The 15,635-nt window shown below is 31.3% G+C and overlaps 1 protein-coding gene across 9 annotated transcripts in view; it reads right to left on the bottom strand.

Moving 5' to 3' along the window:
* Positions 1–15,635, bottom strand: part of LOC124532530 — a 101,739-nt gene that overhangs the window by 10,399 nt on the left and 75,705 nt on the right. For all 9 annotated transcript variants that reach the window (XM_047107471.1, XM_047107472.1, XM_047107473.1 and 6 more), the window contains one exon: positions 1,158–1,332. In XM_047107471.1, coding sequence (XP_046963427.1) covers positions 1,158–1,332 — 175 coding nt within the window. The remainder of the gene's footprint in view (positions 1–1,157; positions 1,333–15,635) is intronic.

Below are 15,635 nucleotides of genomic sequence, written 5' to 3'. Positions count from 1 at the left end.
ATTGGATAATTCCCTCATTAAATTAAACTTAGTTTTTATCTCCGAATCTTTTTCTGTGATTTTATTCGTTTATCATGGTCAATACTATGTGGAAATAGCTCAATAGTTGAGTCAGAGATCGTTCTAATAGATAAATTCCGTTCGCTAGGTTAGCCTTAACTTTAAAATCAATTTAATTACAAATACATTCGACAATTACTGAATTACAAATTATATTATGTACGTATTTACGACATTATTACATTAAGAAATTTGTTCTTTTTAATACGTTTCCTACGTTGTATTTTGCTACCGTATTTTGTCCAGGTTCACTGACCTGCTTATAATTTTGTATCGTTTTCGCTCGGACTATGTATAATACTAGCAATTACGAAATTATCACATTAGCTAATCTGTCTATAATAGACATGAGACTTCTTATTTTCCCATCATTGACACCGCAGTAGGTCTCAAAGCTATCTCTAGTACTAACTGTATTGTTAAGAAACGTTATTAATTATACAGTTCCACATGATCAGAATATTATGCATGTTACAATAACATTAAGAACCGTTGTTGCTTATGAGCCTTAAAATAATGTCTTCCTTCATATTACGACAGAGAATTATAATTAAACATACGACTGCTGTTACGTTCGGTATGAAACAGCTAATGCTTATCTAAGAACTGTTTTATTTCATGTTAATGCAAATTATTATTATTTAAATATATTAATATATATTAAGCCTAGCATACGAATTAAAATCGTTAAGACCAATTATTGTTTTTTATAAAAGAAATTAAACCCGAGGTGAGATTTCTAAATTCACAAAAACTGTTTACGCTGCTTGCACTCGCAATAATTGTGTTCGAGAGATAGCTGTATTTCGTTCAAATTAAGTCAATGATTATTAATCGCTAATAACATCTTAAATACGGAATAATTAAAAAAATGTATATAATGAGAGTTATAGCTCTAATGATCAAACATAAATAAAATTAATGTTACATCACTTGCAGAATCATAAGCGAGGTAAAAGTTAGCAAGACTTGCTGATGCAAAAAAAAACAGTCTATTGTTACAAAAATAAAGTTTTTAAGCAACGCTAATATACAAAAGACGAACGAATGAAATGAATGAATGAATGAAATCTATCGAATGCGCCATGCTAGCATACCTCCTGTAGTACCCGTTTAAGTTGTAAGAGCAGTGTCTTAATGTCGACGACATCTTGCAGCAGCGAGGACGGCGCCGGTGCTGGCGACGTGCTGTCATCGCTGATCCCGGCGTCGGAGGGCGTCTGTGTGCGCGAACGTTGCAGCAGGCGTGCGGTACGCACAGGCAAGCTGGCCCTGTAAACATAGAGATTAAAGTTATAAAAACACAACAACAACAACAGCCTGTCAATTTCCCATTGCATGGCTAAGGCTCTCCCTTTGAGGAGAAGTTTTGGTATATATATCAACACGCTGTTCCAATGCAGGTTGGTGGAATACACATGTGGCGGAATTTCTATTAAATTTGACATATGCTGGTTTCCTCAAGATGTTTTACTTCACCGCCGAGCACGAGATGAATTATAAACACAAATTAAGCAAATGAAAATTCACTGGTTTGACTAAGCGTGATATAAAATTTAGCTAATATCGATAATTTTATATCGATATCGATAATAAGTACATATGTACATATCTTGGTTAAAAACTTTACACGATGGTGATGCAATAGGTACAAGCATATATTGTAGCATATATGATACTTAAACCAATGTTTCTATATTGTATATATTTTTATTGCTCAATATTGTAATCATAATGATATGAGCAATAATTATAATTAACTATAGTTATTGTACTATAAAGGCTTTTTTTGTAAAGCTTATATTAAATTAAATTTTAGCAGTTGTAACCATATGAAATTTTATTGTTTTTATCTTGTGTGGAAGCACGAAAGTATCATTAGTACTTTCCTTCTATTTTTAAATTAATTAGATTGTATTAAATTGTTTGGATTTTAATAATTACATTATTGACTACCTAACGAAGAGAATAAATTCATATTATCCCCTGAATTTGGGTGTGTAAAGTCATCGTGGCTGAAAGTCAACTCGCGAAGTAGATTGACCTAATTATATTTTTTTGTATTTGCTGAATAGCCGATAGTTAGATAGATAGATGGTTAACTTAAAAAAGTTTCTTATTAATAATAATAGGTATTTTCTAGCACAATACCTTTGCGATTAAACACAAATTATATAAGTAAAAACCATGTATGGTTTACATCATGTTATAAAAATAATTTGAAATTCATTTCAGTCTTAATACTCATTATAACAAATTAATTTATCTATATATATACGCAAAATACCATTCACTGCTTAATCACTAAAAGCTATAAAACTTACAAAACTCGAAGTTTGGCAGGCGTACATTAAGAACACATTTTCCCTAAGGGGTAACAAGGGGATGGAAGTTTGTGCTTCATAAGTTTGGTGAAGGCAGTTTCAGCTTGTATTGTATACAGACACTATATCGAGGCGTTTTTCGTCTTTTATCTTAATACATATAAGCATTTCTTTAAAAAATCAAACTAAGTACTTAAATATTATTGGACATACATATATATTTGTTATCTACCTTTAGAGATAAGTATTAATGAATGAATAGCATGCAAGTTTTTGATATCAATATTAAATTATTGTACAAGCTTGTCAATTAAGATGACTGTAACATTTGTTTCATCTACATAAAACTTCCACATATCAACATATCGGTATCTATATGTTGGCACACACATGTATACACACTTAATTCATTTCCATGGACCAGTTGTCCATTTGTGTAAACCGTATTGAACACCGTTTGGTAATTTTGAGTACACGTGAATAAATTCCTTGCTTTATTTTATAATATGTTTTATTGGTGACATAACGTTGCACATTTGGCCTTTTTTTCATCAGCTGTGGGTATTTGTGATAAGACACAGAAAGAATTATAAGACAATTTGAATAATTTTATAATACACAACTGTTTCCAACTAAATATAAAAAAAATATATCGGTATAAATATTTTACATGAAACCATTCAAACGGCCTACATTTGTTTAAACATCGAAACCAAGGAAATACACACATACATAAATTATATTAAATATTTCCTTACAGGAACTACAATGGTCAAATAACATATAACTTGTATTTTTCTCTTCGCTTCGTTATTGTTTATAATTAGACTCGATAAAATAATTATAATCAAACAGTATACGAAATTTTAACAATTTATAACTACTCACTACCGCCGGTTATTGACAAATGCGACGTTAGCGTTGCCTATAAAAGTTGTATATTACAAATATCAGAGGTAGAACTGTAGCTGAGTCGTTTCTGTTTGTTCTCTATTTCGCTTGTAGTTTGTGCCAGTTGCAAATTATTTTGCCAATGTCATGCGAATGAGAAAATTCTTAAACGAAAGTAAGATTTAATATTCAGGTTCAGCATCAAATATATTTGAAATCTGTCTTTATTATCAGAATATTTCGAAGCGTTAGCAAAATATATAATATCTTACATTCACGTGAATGTAGACGGTACTGAGCTCGGCGATAAATTAATTTAAAGTGCATAATTATACCTTATTATAACTCAACGTGAAAAGAATAAAATATTTTTACTTAATTATTTTTAAACATTAATCATAAATATTCAATTATTATTTTGGAATCATAGTCTGTGGAAGTATTAAAACTATGAAAATGAACAATGATTGTAATCGAACATGTGTATTGTTGGAATGATTTCTCAATAAGATAAGAATAAGAACATTAGTTACAGAAAGGAAAAACGATAATATCCGGTTACAACACTAGGCAATAGAGCGTGAAGGAAAGGTGCAAATGAAACAGTGCAATATGTGAATTAATAACACATAAACTTTTAAAATTATGCAACGCTATTCTCAAATACACATTGTAACCAATCCATAAACTCAAGGTTTGAAATAAGTTTAAGGTTTTACTTTACGGTAAATTACAAATAGTAAGTATAATGCGATTTGATCAATTTATATCTGAAGTTTATGAACGGAAAGCGCACAGACCCTCTCATATGGCCTTGTCATTCTATAATTCAATCTGTTTACTTTTAAAACAATGTATCATATTATACCTAAGCTAAAAAATAGGTTATTTGAATGAATATCTAAACATGTTTAAAAACATTGGGTCGTTATCAATTGATAACAGGCGTATTCAATCGAATGATAAAATTATACGGGGTATTGATAACGAACATTTAGATAACATATTATTTTATAAATACATAAAACAATACGTACAAATTACTGCGTTGAAAAGAAAAGAAAATATTTTATACTTTTAAACACTGTTGACGAAGCAATTGAATTTACAAATAAATCATTTTCGTGTATCATGAAGTCAAAGGAGCACGCGATCTCTTTCGCTTATTTTCTAACGGACCTGTATTGCTTCGCGCGCTGACTGCGGAGGCTGGGAGCCGGGCTGGAGGATCTTGCGGCGGCGGGCTCTGCGACATGGAGGTCCGTCTTCTGCCTGCGCGCGCCCAAAGTGTGCTGTCCACCTGTGGACGTACACGCCGAACGCATCGCGAGAGAATTTCACGGCGCGCACGCACACGGCCGACTGAAGTTTGCGCGGCCGCGCTATCGCAGGTTCCACCGCCAGCTCGCCCGGAAAAATCAGATCTCGCGACGACCCTACCCATTCACGCCGAACGGATCACAATAACACCGATTTCTTTTGTTACACTCTGTTTCAATTCAACGGGTGACTACATTGACAAGTACTGTTACACTGCTCACAAATTTTTATATTAGACATTTATTTAATTTCTATTTCTAGCACAGCAACACTGTCACAAAGCATCATCATCAGATGGTTGTTTTTAGTCTGGTAACAGGGGCATGACGACTCGCGCAGCGAGGTGTATCGGAAAAACAGAACGTCAAATAAAATAACTGACGACTTGGAGCGTCACACTACAACTGTATGTCACGCTCGGTGCCTCTCACAAACACTTTCTTTTGCGCACGAATCTTGGAAATATAACATAAATGTCAGCGCTCCAAACGAGTAGACATTTGAAGCAATTCCCGAACATTATTTTGGTTATGTTTATCACTAAAACAGCTTAAGCGTATGTATACTTAAGTTATCGTTTGGTAATTTAATGATATGGCTCGTTACAAGAGGAACTTATAGGTCAGTGTAGCTAAATCGTTTGTTTTGTTTTGTACCGAGTCGTCTCTGCCGGTATCTGTTACGGAGGTGTCGCATAGCGCATGCGTCGAACCGCTCAATAATCCTAACTTTACGTACGGTTGAGTCATAATTAAACCGTTTCTGTGTGTAAAACTATTCCTTTTCAATATTCAGATATCAGATATAAAAAAAGTCAATCACTACTATACTTAATTTAAATTTAGTCGTTTAGAAGCTATGACTTTATCGGACGAATGTTAAAATGATGTATCCTAAAGGAGTCGTCTATGGAAGAGTGACGTTTCGCGACTGTAGAGTTGGTATATCAGTTATTCTGATTCTGCGAAGCGTAGGTGTAATCAGCAAAGCGAAACTGTCACGTCTTTGAGTAACGGTATATCACGTGAGAAATAAATCAAATGTAACAAAGTCTACTGCAAAAAACATACGAATTAACCTGTATTAATCCAGAATGATAAATTTATTATTAATTACATTCGATTGTTAAATAATTATTAAATGCCACGTTATATCAATTAGTGTTGCCATTTCGTGCTTATTGTTTCATTTTAAGATAAGTAGGTATACGAGTATGTTATTATAACCAGTTCTTATCAATCAATATCAATTTGAATCGTATTCAATTTATTTATAGTTATTTTCAGATACACGTTAAGTCGTTTCGTAGTTAGATTGTCGTAGTAGCAGTAGTTATAAGTTCCAAGAAATTTTTTAAATGTATTATTAATAATAAATAAACAGCACTGTTAAATAATTATAATTCATATTATCGACAAATCAATAACAACTTTCGAAAATCTGACATATTATCTTCGTTTCTGGATCACGATTATTTTCCCCTGACCTTGAACTTTCTGTTTAAATAGGAAAGCAATATCTTTGACCGCCATGTTATTGGTAAGTTAATAGCAGAAGCTATTTGAATTATTTTCACGCTGCCACATTAAACTCTACTCAAGTTACGCGATCGTGGTTGTTTACTGAAACCTTATAGTTTCTGCAGAATAAGTTAATTAGCTCGTGTTGTTGGAACTCATTATTAACTTAAAAACGTTTTATATATAGCCTAAGCCGATTTTTGTCACAGTGACTATGGGACGGTAGCTGCATATAGAAATTTGGTTATGGTCTCATTTTGAGCTCTAGCCATAGATGTGCAGAAAAATAAAGAGGATTCGTGATTGCAATTTATTATTTTTTGTGATTTAACAAATAATTAATAAAAGAGAGCGTAAAAAAGTAACTGGCCGGTTAGAGAGCGATACTAAGGTTGTATAAGAAAAAAAAGAAAATTGGTATCGAAAAACTCCAATTATTTTGAATAAACGAGAGACCCGCTAGTATTACATACGTTATTAAAGAAGCAATGCTATTTTTAACAAGAAATCCCATTCGAAGGGAAGACTTCTCATCGTCATGGTCCGATCACAGAGAAATAACATCGCTGACGTACCATTATGTCATTTGGATTGAGTCGCAGTACTCGCCCTCCCGTCCGGTGACGTCGTCAAGGCCAATTGGGACAACTGAACAGGCATTAAAATAAAAAGGAATGAAGTGACTTTACATATCGAGCTTTCTACGTAAGTGAAATCGGAATAATTAATATTTTTTTTATATACGTTGAATTAATTACTTACTGCGATTAGCTTAATTATTTTTAAATCGACTTCAGTTTTTGCAACGAAACCGAAGCAGAGTAGAGTTCTGCATATACTAGTGTTTACTCCGTTACATTCCTCAACAGGTTACGTATGGACCTACTATCTCGGTACGACTTGTTTCATTTTTTGCTTTTTGCAAAAACAGGCCATACGTTTTTGTTCGTCGCAGAAGCGGGATACATTTTCCTGTTTAACAATCTTATAGAATGGCGGTTATATTTTTAGCTATGTGGATTGAAAACATTTAAAACAACTTATTTTTCATCTACTTAGGAACAGTTCTGTGTTACTCCAGATCCGGTAACTTTAAGCAAAACATAACCTTGAAATAATAAAAAAAAAATATTTTAATATTAGCTGTGATATAGAATTTGCAATACATACATACGATGAGTTTACAATTTTACATAATCTATTATATTTTTTTAAATATTTATTTATGTATACAACGATTTACTTTAAGAAATAAAGTATACATACAAATAAAAAATTAAGAATTGCTACCGGCCAAGTGGGAATGGAATCGAGGCAGGAATGCTAGCAGCATTTTCTCATTCAATCGCAATTCCGATCATCTCGGGAATAAATACTATGTCAATAGATCGATATTATTTAAAATCTGATACGATATGTAATACCGAATACCAACCACATCACTAGCTACATGTCAAGTAACGGTATAAGAATATCGGTGAGTGGCGTTTTTTTTTTTTATTTTAGAAGGCGAATAATGTTGAGCTCATCAGCTTACATAACGGTCTTTTAGTATATCTGCAACATTCGATCACAGCACGTTAAATTTTTTGCAAGATTAATACCATAACAGATTGTTATCTATGGTTACATTAGTAGCATTTTTTGTTGAGCTAGAACGGTTTTTAATTAATATTCAAACTTTCCTTATTATTTCGATAAGTTTAACGAATGTAACTGTAAATCAAATCTGTAGCGCTTTACCTTCACTTCTGTAGTTCGTAATATTCAAAAATATTATATTTTTACATTTGAATGTACAGAGAAAGCTTTGGATTGTAAAATTATGCCCAACGCGCATGTCACGAAAGATTTGAAGTTGTGGCAATGATATGTATGTATTGTACTGTTTTCTAGTTAAAAATATGGTATGTTGTAAACATTTAATAGGGATTCGATAAATTGCATTAGACAGTTATTGTTGAAACGATTTCGATCTTCGCTTTCGTTTTAATCGTCAATAAATTAATTGGTGAAAATCAACCTCAAAGAGATTGCCCGCTTATATATAAGTGATTGTCAACGTTATTTTCCAGATTTATCACAATGATCACGAGATGAATCGAAGATAATATGTGATTTCTATTTACATTGGTGCTGTCTACACGCGGAATCGTCAATCGATATGGGAGTTTGTCTATATTCAGGTCTAGTTTGTAATGTTTTAATTCCAATTATTGGTTTCCATAACTTTTGAAACGGAGCACGTTGTAGGATGAAAAGAAATTAATATTTAAACTAAATAATTTATGAACATAAGAATTATTGACATTAAGTGATTAAATGTATAAAATATCATTTTAAAATACTGTTACTGTATTAATCTTGACCGCGTGGAATGGTGGCAAGAATGCTAGCAGCATTTCCCCGTTGAATCGGAATTCCGATCCTCTGGGCAAAAAACGAACCAGCCCTCCTGTTACCAGTGGAGCCATTATAAATGATTTTATAAGGAATGAAATATCATAATCAGTTCTGAAAATACATCATCCATGAGAGTAAATTAGGGATGAAAGCTTATATAGATTTTATGGTAAAATTATGACCATATAAGTTACCAAAGGGTCTTATACTAAACTAGTACTTAAGGAAATTCGGTGGGTTTCTTGACAATGTTTTTTTTTTCTATGGGATATAACATACCAACGGGGACAAGGTTACTTTACAATTCTATTTAAACTGGTTTGTGTCGTTTTGTTGTAGTTAAATAATTTGAATGGGAAGAAAAGTACATCGCACAAGTTAGGTGTAGTTTTGTATAGTTCAGCTGCTGTGAATAGATACAAGATTGTAAAACAATGGTAGTACAATATTATAATAGACGTTCACCATTTTGTTCGGCTCGCGAGTCCGATTTGACGCGAGTCGCGACCTCGTTAGGAATATTTGATTTCTTATAAGCTACTTTTTAACTCAAATTGAATATTTAGTAATATTAATTTTGCAATAATTTATGTATGGATCAATAAAAAGAGAAACGCAGCGAAAGATGCTTATGGAATGATGCCTATGGAATATTTATAATTTGTTAATCATTGTATTGTGTAAAGAAATTCTTCTGTAAGAATAAAGTCAGTTATTTTTCTAATTAATAAACAGGTTGGATGGAGATGTTTGTCATCGTCCTCCAGCATATAACGTATGATAATTATTATAGTAATTGCATATTAATTAGATTTTTGTATTGCTTTAGTTATATTGGTAATATCCCTCTTGTTCCATCCATTTTTGATCTTCCGCCTCTTTTTACTTCATACTATATAACTTTAAATCAGCCAACTTTACCCGGCGAAATAAAAATAATTCTTCCGCATTTTTTTCACTTTTATAGTTCCACGTATGTACGTCCGTATTCTATCTATTTTCATCAACCTACCTGCCTACATCTGAGCTGAATGCATTCACTTTGTACTCGTCGTCTCATGGTCATGATATTATCAGCAAGCGGAACGCGAGCCCGGAGGTAAAATCTAACAATTTATAAAATGTTCCCGATTCCATGACTTTAAAAAAAATATACATATATAATAAATAGTTTTTTCAAACGATTCCGATACAATTTCCGCCTAAAAACTGTCAAGCATCGTCGATTACGTTTTGATCGGATTACGATATAGTGAATATTGTTATTGTTAGTAACTTGGATTTCAGAACGTCAAACGATCAAAATTGCAACGTGTGTAGTATGACACAACTTGGATGTAGCATCGGTAAATTCAATAAAACCGATTACCGCCGAATTACCAATAAAATAATCCCCTATCGCGCTATTCGGTGCTATCCGTCGCTATAGATTCTCGTGTCAGTTCAATTCGAAGTGGTAAGTGCTTGTTAATCGATCGATAAATTGACAAATGTCATATGATATTACAAGTTATAACGTTTGTGTAAATATCATATTGACATAAGAAATTAATATTGATAATTTGGGATAGCGTACTAAAATCGGATATGATCGGTTTTACGAATTTTGCCGATGCTACATCAAAGTTGTGTCAACAATCTCAAACTCAAACTCAAATTCCTTTATTCAATATAGAAGCATCACACTTACGTATTGATTGTCAAATAAACACTGCCACCGGTTCGGAAAAAGGAACACCCTGACCTGAGAAGAACCGGCGAAAGAAACTCAGCGGGTCTTTTTTTTGTTATTTTTTTTTATTTTTATATTTGAATGACTTGTGAATAACAACACACATGTGAATGACAAAATACATGTGTATGAACATAACAACGAAGACAATTTTTAATTTCCTTGAGAAATGTTGAGTCATATCAATACGCGAGCGAATTTGAGGACAACCATTAGTATTGCATAATTAGTACAATAAGCTCACGACAAAAGTGGTTCGGAAAGGTGTGGTCGTTGGAAGGCCTTAAACGGGCGACAGGTGGATCAAGGTTTGTTTTGACTGTTTAACTTTTCATTTACCTATTTGATATGTGATTTTAAAACTTAAATTTTGGTTAACAGTTTTACCTAATAATTTGGCTTATGTAGTGATTAGTTAAAACGTTGTATCTTCTTTCGAATATCAAATATCAAATAGAATGAGAAACCTATATTTAACTAAACACCTGCTAAAAAGCCTTTATGAAGTTAGTAAGGTCTTATATATCTAGTTATTATTTAAGGAACATAGACAATTTTTTATCCGTCTCCTTATTTCCAATAAAGCGACAATAATAAGCTTATTCACTTACACAGTTGTAATATCATTATCATTACATATTATAAAACAAAGTCGCTTGCCGCAGTCTGTCCCTATGTATGATTAGATCTTTATAATTACGCAACGGATTTCAATGCGGTTTTTTTAATAGAAAGAGTGATTCGAGAGGATGGTATTTGTATATAATATACAGACAATATAGTCAAGAAACAAGTCAATATCCTGCATTATATTTAGTATCAGCAATCCTGGGCGGGTCACTAGTACCTAACAATATTTAATAGATACCGACTATATCAGAAGTACCAGAAGTTATCAGAAGTAACCTACTAGTTCAGAATTATCATAGATTTTAAATAATTATCTCTAAATGTAAACATTTCTGATCTAAATTCAAATTGTATTCGTGGTTGTACAAGTTATCAACATTACCTAATTGATCAGGTCCTATGGGTCAAGTATCGAGTAAAATTTGATTACGTGCGTTATTTACGTAACCTCTTAACAGGTTGCTAATATTATGTTAATATTATTTTAAATTTAGCCTCATGTAATACTGTATATTACATGAGTACCGTTTTCCACTCCTTTGCATGTCTAGATAACATTTTTATTAGTTTGTTTTGATCAAATTTCACAAGTTAAACTACAGCTTGGTGCGCTGTTTTAGTTGCAAATAAAAGGCATTTTTAAACTAAGCATGACCTGTTTCTTAATCAGAGTTGGCTCTAGGCTAACTACTCCTCAACGCCTAACCCCTCAGCGGAACAGCTCAAGACGTATAGTTTTTTGAATTTTTTATACATTTAATTTCTGATATAAAGCCTGACTTTTTTGTAGATTCGCGACAAATAGCAGACCAGTGAAAGACAGGTAGTGACCACTTTGTTCTAAATATTTTTGTGTAAGAAGTTTAGACCATTTAGTGCAACGTCAATGCGCCGCTAATTACTTGATCTAAGATATTACGTTTCTTGCTTATAATTACTTTGGCTTACTCGCTTAACTGCTAAGTATCCTCACACTGAGTGGTATGCATAAGCCCCAACCACCGGTTTTTCAAGTCAAGAGTCAATTTTGTTTTATTTTTATGTTTCAGACTTTTATTATGTTATGTTATTTAACAAAGTCTTTACTTGCCAAGTATACCAAATCAGAAGCAATAAAAATACTTTACTTCGAATGTTTACTTTTAAGAATTCTTTTTTGTTTAAATTATGCCGCTGATTTTTTGCCGATTTTTCTCGGCTGTATTCAACAGCCTTTTACTAAACAATTAATCTCGAATACTTTTGTCATATGACGATTAAAAGTGCTTGTAAAGCCCTACTCGAATAAAGTACCACGTGATTCATTTTATAATTGATTAAATTATGAAAACAGCCAAAACAGCGGCAATTATTTTTCTGTTAAAATTATGTAAGTATTACTCAATGTCCATACCTAACGTAGCAATAATAAAAAGACAAAACAAATCCATTTGTTGTATAACAATTACTTTCGACGCCATTAAAGCGTCACTTATTAAACATGTCTTAAAATAAATTAAGTATATTACCTTCTTATAGTACTTTCGGTTTTAGTATTTAAAAACCAGTTTTAAGCTTAAAAATATTACGTATTTATACATTTCAATCATGTTTGATTCTTGACATAATACTACTACTACTTATGGCAAACTTCTTTAAAATATTAAGTGCGTATACTATCGTATGATTTATCATGATAATAATTTATTATAATTAAGTGTATAAAAAAATATCTTCTTTTAGGTAATGAGGACTTAATCATTAATATCAAACGTCTACTATTTTTCTCATTTATCTTCTAATTATCATTATATTATCTCAACAAACATCTCGAAGAGACAAATATCTTTATCTAAAGATCTAATAATACATATTATTTAAAAAGTTGAATTGTTAAGTGTATCTGTGAAAAAACTTTGTGCAGTTCTGTCTCAAATCATTATTATCGCAATCTTCTGTTTGTTCTGTGTCACTTAATTGTAAAATGACGATTCAAAAGTGCCTGTAAGAGCCTACTCGAGTAAATATTATTTTGATTTTGAAGAGAAATTATAAGGGTAGATATATTACATTCTGTTCTTTGAGGAGCATTGTAGATACACGTGATGGTTTCAAATTCATATGAATAACTTAACCATCAGACAAGTCGTGTATTCGTTTACGCTTTGCTATAAAATAGGGAAATATAATACCTTTGTGCTTGGCCATTTAGCATGGTGACAACTTGCGCCACGATGCCTTTCACGGGTGCCTCCTTATCCGCCACGGCACTCATTCTTTCAATCGTCATCACAGCACTGTTTATAGTTCACTGTTTCAATTATAACACCTCGTTTCTTTTCTCGTATTATATTACACTTATAACTAATTAATGAATAAAAAATTAAATAATAATTTTCATTTTATGTCACTGAAGTACGATCAACTTAGATTCTTGAATAATATTCAATACCTTATTTAGGCACGGCTTAAACGTTTGGCATTTCAAAAATATCTATAAGCTATATGTGGGCGACTTTACGCCTACAGAAGTAATGTATAAACAATTTAAATAATCATAATATTACCGAAGACATCAAAATGTCACGACGGTAAAAATGTCTAGACTTTTTTAAATATTAAAAATATAATATTTGTATCTGATATTATGTTCTAATACTATCTTCAATTGATTCTTGAGTCTAATATAAATAATGGTGAAAGACTTTTGATATTTAAAAATTATGATGTATGAAGGCATTTCTATAGAAAACAAATAAATTGTTTAAAACATTATCACATGAAAAGTCGTAAATGCTTATGACAAATCGCATTGGAATTGATAACTTATCACTGGATCACGAGATGAACCACTTTCGATTCATATCTTTCACAGACACTTCAATGAACGCGTCAAAATTTGTTTAATAGTTTAATAGTTTTGTATTTGTTAAATACATATTTAAGAGTTCCTAAATTAAAGACTGGTTATAATAAGAAATTCTGGAACCTTCTTTGAATGAAACCACAATATTATGTATCTTAAACGCGAACGTAGCTCGTTCTGTTATTTATTTAAGCTTAAATCGCTGAAGTGATTTCGATTGAATTTGGTATGGAGATAGTTTTAGTCCCGGGGAAACAAATAGGCTACTTTTGTAATTTACCCTTGAGGGGATAAAATGGGGGATGTTAGTTTGTGAATTAAAGGTTAAGTTTTATAAATTTCGATTTAATATTTCAATTAATTTAATGATTCGATTTAATATTTCAATAGAAAATAAAAACACCAATTTTAGTATTAAATAATTATAATATTGTAATTCATATTGCAAAAGTATCAGATTATTATATAAAATCGAATACAGATAGTAAACAGTGAAAATGGATTTAAGTCAGACAACTCTCACTTATTTGCGACGCGATTGAATTTTATTATTATATTTTATTTCCACTAAATGTTACTTGCACGTTTCGCTGGGCGTTAATAAAGGTTCAGAATAAATATATTTTTATTTGAAGTACGATCATAAAAGGACTTTATAATTGTCATGTAACAGCATTGATTCAAATATGGAACTATCTCAAGTTAGCAATTTAGGTTTAATCAGGAATAACCGACAAGATAACGATGACTAAACTCAGTACTTATTTAAGTATTCGATCCCACCTATTTACTTGGATGGGTAGTAATTAATTTATCACTTATCTTGCATGAAAATCGACAAACACTTCACTCTTTTATTATATTTTATCACATGCATTTCGACTGTTTGACCGACATCCCACGCAAAATTGCACATTTATAATATTTGTTAGTAAAATAAAGCGTGTATACATATATAATGTATTAAAATTGAAGATGTTCATTACAATACAAATAAAAACACACAATATCGCTATTGTGTGTTTTTCTTTTAGTACTTTTATATTTTACATGATTATAATTTTTTATATCTTGCATATTGAGAATTCCCAGCAGCATTTATTTAAATCAAACAAAACAAAAACGTTTATATTAAGTTAATAACAAAATCAATCCAAAAATTGTATACCATCACTTTTAACTAATGAACTACTACAATTAATACACATTTTTCAGTTATACCGACTAGGGAATTCTTCCGCACTGAACTTCTTTAAAAAGTTTAGCAATGCTATTCAATATTGCTATGGCAACGATTTCTTTGACAACAATAGGGGTGGGAATATCAGCGATACCCAAACCACACCCGCCACACACCACAAACGTTACAGATAAAACAAAACAACATAGTACATTAATATTAATGCATTTATTTAAAACCATAATATATATTATGGTTTTAAATAAATTCTCCTTAACGCATACAAAATGTGTCATATTTTTTGTACTATTAAAATGATTACAAAATTTTAGTTTCAAGATTTAGAGATAATAATTTTATTAAATTTTAAAGACATAATATTAATTTTTGTTATTTTTTTTTCTGCTGATTTCATTTTAATACGTTCATTTAAATAAGGTTAATACTACATGTATTAACCTTATTATTTATTATTATTTATTATATTATATTTTGATTAATGAAAATGTATACTTCTAGACCTTACAAACCGAATTATTTGTAGTTATTACATTTTATAGTTAATTTGACTTATAATATGACGATTCAACAGTGTTTACGCATACGCCTTTTTTAAAGTAATAAGTATACTACTGCAAACTATAATCTAGAAAAAAATATATATACGACCATAGTATATCAATAGCAAACTTAGATTATAAATGCACAAATCTCAAATTGTTATTTCAGC

Source organism: Vanessa cardui, chromosome 9 (assembly GCF_905220365.1).
Source record: "Vanessa cardui chromosome 9, ilVanCard2.1, whole genome shotgun sequence".
Taxonomy (NCBI): Eukaryota; Metazoa; Arthropoda; class Insecta; order Lepidoptera; family Nymphalidae; genus Vanessa; species Vanessa cardui.
The sequence above is the reverse complement of the archived record's forward strand: the minus strand, read 5'-3'. Positions and strand labels throughout refer to the sequence as shown.